This window comes from Pungitius pungitius, chromosome 10 (genome assembly GCF_949316345.1).
Source record: "Pungitius pungitius chromosome 10, fPunPun2.1, whole genome shotgun sequence".
Lineage (NCBI taxonomy): Eukaryota > Metazoa > Chordata > Actinopteri > Perciformes > Gasterosteidae > Pungitius > Pungitius pungitius.
The window spans coordinates 12,696,148-12,701,847 of record NC_084909.1 but is presented as its reverse complement, the minus strand read 5'-3'; the positions used below and the strand labels follow the sequence as shown (position 1 = coordinate 12,701,847).

The following is a 5,700-nucleotide window of genomic DNA, read 5'->3' as shown; positions in this document are numbered from 1 at the left end:
CGCATCAAATGGCTCATTCAGATAGGATGTGTTTCGTCAGACAGCATGTGCTGATTGAATGCAGCACGCTATCAGAAGTCACATGCTGAGTCTGAAGGAAACATCCTGTGTGACTGCCAATCTCCTGTCATGAGATCAACACCTCTAACACGCTTACCACGATTTCCATTCATATCCATTTAGCAGCAGCTCTGGAGCTTTCAAATGTACCATACAATGATAAAAAGATTGTTGCATTTTCTTATCGTTATTATCATGGCTGGTTTTATTAGTAGTTGTCATTTTTCTTTTATTCCGCTATTATTGATGGATCCGTTGCCTTAACCACGCCCGTACGTATAATTTCTATCATGGAGTTTCAGGTGTTGTAATTCTATTGTGTCCATCGGTACACATGACACCTGTCACTCTGTCATCCTGATGGAGGGATTCTCCTGTTTTTCATTTTTTCTCCCCCCCTTAAGTTGTAAGATGTGAGCGTTTCAGGAGAGACTATGTGTACCGCGGGAAATGTGTGAGTTTGGGCTGGATAAATAATGCAAATGATCATTTTCACACTCATGATGGCCAGTAAAAAAATAAAAGAGGTTAATTCTGCAGAATCTACTTTTATTCCACCCATTCCTTTTTTCTATGGTGGTAGCCTAAGTGATCATGAATGCAAAAACTAGGAAAAGGGAGCTCAATAACTTAAATTCACTGTTGAAGATTTAAGTGAATAATTCTTACTAAACTAAACCATTGCTGCTTCAAGCATTGTCTTTAAGCAGTTCTCATAACTGGAGCTGAATTGCTGCCTACTTATTTGATTGGTTAGAGTTAGATTAAATAGAGTTGAATAACATGAAACAAAATGGCAGATCTGTATTGGCTTAAAATGTGAGATTAAACGATTCATCTCAAGCCCCCTAACAGCTATAAATTTGAGCTTTCATTGACTAGGTTTAACCTATTTACTCGGTTTATAACATAACACATGACAATGCCTCTGTGACTAGCCCAGCCCTTTATGGAAATGGATTCCCAGTTTGGCCATGTGGTGTTATTGCTAGGCTGGAAAATTCACTTTCAAATACAGCCCTGAAATGTATGTGTTGTAATTGTAAGTGTTTCCCTTCTCCCACTATCAGCTCCACTCGCTCTCCAATCTCTGTGATTGTGATACTGAACAAACAGTTTGCATGTCTCTCCCCGTCAGCGGCCAGATAAAACATGTGCATGGACACGGGCTACACCTAAATAGTTGAGTGTCAAAGTTTGCATGACTACTTTAATCCGTCCTGAAGTGGTTGAAGCAAACCTGTAAAGTGGACAAGTTAGTAGTTTACTGGATGAGTTCTTTTAGTGGATATAAGGCGAGCTTCAGAGAGATCACATGTGTTGAGGCAGTTGTTTGTATTATTACTGACCTGTCACTGATAATATGATAGAATACAGTTGAGTATCTCACTGTCAATCAGTGCTTCAGTGTAGAAAGAGGCACTGAAGAGATAAAAACAAAAAGTGTGTGTAAAGGGGATGATCAGTCAAGGCGCTGGAACTCTCCAGAGTAAGAGGAGAAGCAACTTGGACCTGCTGAACAGATGCTGAACAGATATTCCCGCTGTCTGATGGGTTTCATTATGAAAGTTTCCTTGCTGTTGATGTCTGCCTTACAGCTGCTCCTGGTTTTCAGTGTAGGAGCCAAGATAGAAAAAGCGATGGTTTCACTGGAGGACCATGGTACTCGCCTCCGAGGGCTCTGGAAGCTGCACATGAGGGACATCCTGCTGAAAGAAAAAGGTAAGCCAACACACAAACTCTTGTGCCTTGCCCCCAGAATGGAAACCAGACATTCTCCTAAATATTTAGCTGGTTTACTTTGTTTAAAGTTTGCTTCAAAAGAAATGTTACAGCTGTATGAAAAAAATACTTATTAATTATTTTTTAATTAAAAATAATTATTGCTTCCTAGAATCGTAAATGGACCATAAACCTACTTGAAAGTCTCTTTTTTTAGTCTTAGACCTGGGCCTCTTGTGACGAAGTGTAGAGATAGATGTGGGGAATTCATATTCTCAAGTAACACAGAATATGTATGTTCATTAATATATACATTTACATGATTAAAAATACAGACTTTGTTGAAAGAGAATGAATGAATGAATTTATCCTTTTGAATCATCCAGTGAACCAATTAGTCGTTCGTCTTTTTGTAATGCAGCTTCTAATCCTCGACCATTCGGAGGAGGGGTCAAACAGCAGCTGCTCTACTGTCGTGTGGGGATAGGCTACCATCTCCAGATTCTAGCCACCGGCTCTATTGGAGGTGTCCACAAACCCAATGAGCACTGTGAGTCCTACAACGTGACTCCATCACAACGGCCATGTGTCAATGGTTCCGTTGAACCTGATTTCTATTATGAATGGGGTTGTAGAAAAGTGATACACAACTACAGAGTGTTTACCATGCCCTGTGCATTTCTTCATCTCCTCAAGGTTGGCTGAATGTCTTTGCTATGAAACATGGAGTGGTGGGAATAAGAGGTGTAAAGAGTGGCTTGTACCTCTGTTTGACTGGAGAAGGACTTGCCTATGCAGCGGTATGGAGCCCCCTGGACAGCTCACACCAGAGACACAGAATACAGATGCATGTATAATAGAGCTTCCTAAATCAAATGAATAATTGAATCAAATAGTAAATTTCATTACAGTTCTGCCTGACTTTGTCTTTTCCAGGAGCAGTTTTCTGACGAATGCCTGTTGAAGGAGAACCTGGAGGAAAATCACTTCACCACTTACTCCTCATGGTCCCAACCAGGAATCTATTTGGCTCTTTCCAACAAGGGAGAGCTAAGGAAAGGCAACCGTGTGGGTCGCCACCAGTCCTGCACGCACTTTCTACCTCGAAGGAAATCATGATCAATGTCCACTAACAGACAGCTTCTGCAGTATTCAGGCCCGATTAGGAACTCAAGCAACACACTGGAAATTGGCCCCCAAACAGCATCAGGTTCTGCAAGACTGCAACATGGAATAACTGAAAATAGTAACACATTCAAGAGTGTTACTTGCTATATATAAGGGTAATGAACAAAGCTCAAAACCTATGTGGCTCACCTACTCATCCTGCCACAAGCCAACTTGCTCAACACATGAAACAGTCTCAGGCTGCCCCAACAAATATGCACTGCTTGTGGGGCAACGCAGCACTGTGTTAATGGTGATGATCTGACTCTACAATCGAACACCGAGAGAAAATACAATAATATACACGTCAAACACTCAACAGTAGCTGATGGCACAAAAACATTGTTCGACCTACAACATTCTTTTCTGATGTTTTAAAAATGGCACAAGCGTGATACTAATACTGAAACCAATCAGATTTATTTGTTTGCCCTTAAACCTGCACTAACCAATACATTCTTTACAGTGCACTGTATAGAATTACTGGTAGGGACGAACCCAGAGAGAATGATCACCAAACACCTACATTAAAACAAGAATCGTCTGTTTTTTTATTTTTATGGATGTAATAGATTTGATGTGTATAATTTGTCTATGCAGCGTTGCGTTTGTGAAAAAGAAAATGCCTTTAAAATGTAAAAACAAAAATCTATTGCTTTTATTTTTATTTGTGTAGTTTACCTTTTGTTTCAGAACATAGTACTAACCCATTTCCACTCTCAACTCTTCCAATACTTATAGTTGGTCAATACCACAATAATTTCTGTAACCTGCAAACCTAAAACTAAATGTTGACATTTCTGTGTTGGCCGTGGCACAGAGGTAGAGCGATTACCACTTAGATCCCAGGTCTCTGGTCCGCATGTGGTTTGGTCAAGACAATGAACCCTTAAAGGGTGTTGAATCGGTGTGTATAAATGTTTGAATGATGTTTTATAGTGGACAGCACTTTCAGTGCTTGGAAGAAGGTGGGGAAACATGAGTCGCCGGTTCATGTCAGTGTTTTGTAAGTAAAGTTGACATTAAATTTTGTAAAGTAAAGTTTTCATAAACCTAGGACAAAAAAACATATGAAAGCAGGAGTTTATTAGCAAATGGAACTACATGGCAGCAACCTCTGGTTCTGAAAAGTGGAGCCAAGGTTAAAGTGGCTTAAAATTACATTCTCTCTACGGACCAACAGGGGGCAACTCCAGAGTATGTACAAGAGAAGTACAAGTACAAGAGAAAATAACTTCTATGGAAGTAAATCTGTCATCGGGTTTTGAAAGAAAAAGGTGATTGAATTTCTAGCACTGAATATTGAGGGATTGAAATTATGTATCTGAATGTTTTTCAACGTTAAAATACTGCAAAAAATGTAACCGCAAAAAATTCAAGCACAACATCCGGGCCCTCAAGGAAGAGCAATCGATTCTAGATTCAAGATCAGGAGCGTGCGTCAAGCAAAAGAAGCGAGCACCCAATACAACTTCGGCTTGTCGGCCAGCATGGTGACCGGTGTTACGTGCCTACTGGTTTTTGTACCTACTGGTTTGGCTACGCGTGCGTGTTTGTTTGTTTTGCCCCGACAGCGGCAGATGTTGTCTGCCTCGGTCACCTGATTTGTCCCACATTCGCAAACATACTGCTGAAAATGTTTAAAATGCATCCCATATCCAATGCAGCGATTACGATGGTATAAGTGAGCACTACATCACCTCAAGGGCTAGCTGAGCGTGCTCCACGCCCAGGCAGACAACACACAAGGCGTGTGAGTCACTGCCCGTAATAAAACGGGTGCAAGGGGGGACACACTAGACAAACCGCTCAGCCATTACTATGTGGAAAAACTTCGCACGCACTAGATGAAGGTACAGATATGAATGGTCCTGCCCTTCGGGTTCCTTTATAGCGCCCTGGTCACGGCGTCGCCCGCCTATGACGTACCAGCTCGCCATTGGTTAGATTTCACACGTGCTTCATGACGCGGTCACGCAGAGGCGTTCCCACAGCGTTTTCACGCAGCTCGAGTTCCATGAGAGGGAACCGCAGTAGCGCCGAGTGCGAGAAGTGGTCAGTGGAAGGATCCTTTTTCAGAGCGGCACAAGCCGATCTCAGTTAGGTATTAAGCGGCATGCAAAGTCCATGTAACGTTAAATGAGTATCTTCATGACCATGGGTAAACTTTATTGAGGATCTGGCACAACACAGCGACCTGCAAGTAGCGTAGCGTCTTAAATAAAGGGATGTACGTCTTAATGCGAGGCTTTAGAAACTAGAAAATGCATTTCCTGCTGAAAAAGTTGAAAGTTGAACAAGTTTTGAGAGGATTTGAAAATTTAATCCATTGGAAACCATGTTAAAAAGTTTGATGTTTTTAATTTATATTAATTCAATTATAAGAGCTAAAAAGCTGAAAAGTCATAGCAGACCTCTCCTGAAGGAGCTGAACATTTTAATATTTGAACGGTTTAAATAGCTGAAAGTGTGAAGGAGTTGAAAGGGGGCGCGGAAGAAACATGCTGAAATTATTCTAAACATTGCTGAAAGAATAGAAAAAGCTGAAATACATTTAAAAATGGCTGAAAATACAGAAATGAGAAAAGCTGAAATGAACTTGAAACAATTGCAAAAAAACTGAAATGGGAGAAGCTTCTATGAATTTGAAATCACAGAAATAATCGAAATAGGAAAAGCTGAGAATTAAAAAATACATTTTTTTGTAGTAATATAAGGTTTAGTACTATAGTTGTAATTGTGGTACTAGTG

At 40.6% G+C, this 5,700-nt stretch overlaps 1 protein-coding gene across 1 annotated transcript; it reads left to right on the top strand.

Moving 5' to 3' along the window:
• The first annotated feature begins 727 nt into the window (after positions 1 to 727).
• fgf9 (fibroblast growth factor 9) lies at positions 728 to 5,470 on the top strand. Its single transcript, XM_037487661.2, has 4 exons — positions 728 to 1,782; positions 2,204 to 2,332; positions 2,479 to 2,582; positions 2,719 to 5,470. Exons 1-4 carry the CDS (start codon positions 1,584 to 1,586, stop codon positions 2,899 to 2,901), a joined length of 615 nt encoding a protein of 204 aa, XP_037343558.1. The 5' UTR covers positions 728 to 1,583; the 3' UTR covers positions 2,902 to 5,470.
• The last annotated feature ends 230 nt before the right edge of the window (positions 5,471 to 5,700 follow it).

Excerpts from the sequence above, each read along its gene's own strand:
- fgf9 (XM_037487661.2), top strand. The coding sequence starts at position 1,584 with ATGCTGAACAGATATTCCCGCTGTCTGATGGGTTTCATTATGAAAGTT. Across the intron at positions 2,333-2,478 it reads CCACAAACCCAATGAGCACT|GTTGGCTGAATGTCTTTGCT; the intron begins GTGAGTCCTACA and ends CATCTCCTCAAG. Across the intron at positions 2,583-2,718 it reads AAGGACTTGCCTATGCAGCG|GAGCAGTTTTCTGACGAATG; the intron begins GTATGGAGCCCC and ends TGTCTTTTCCAG.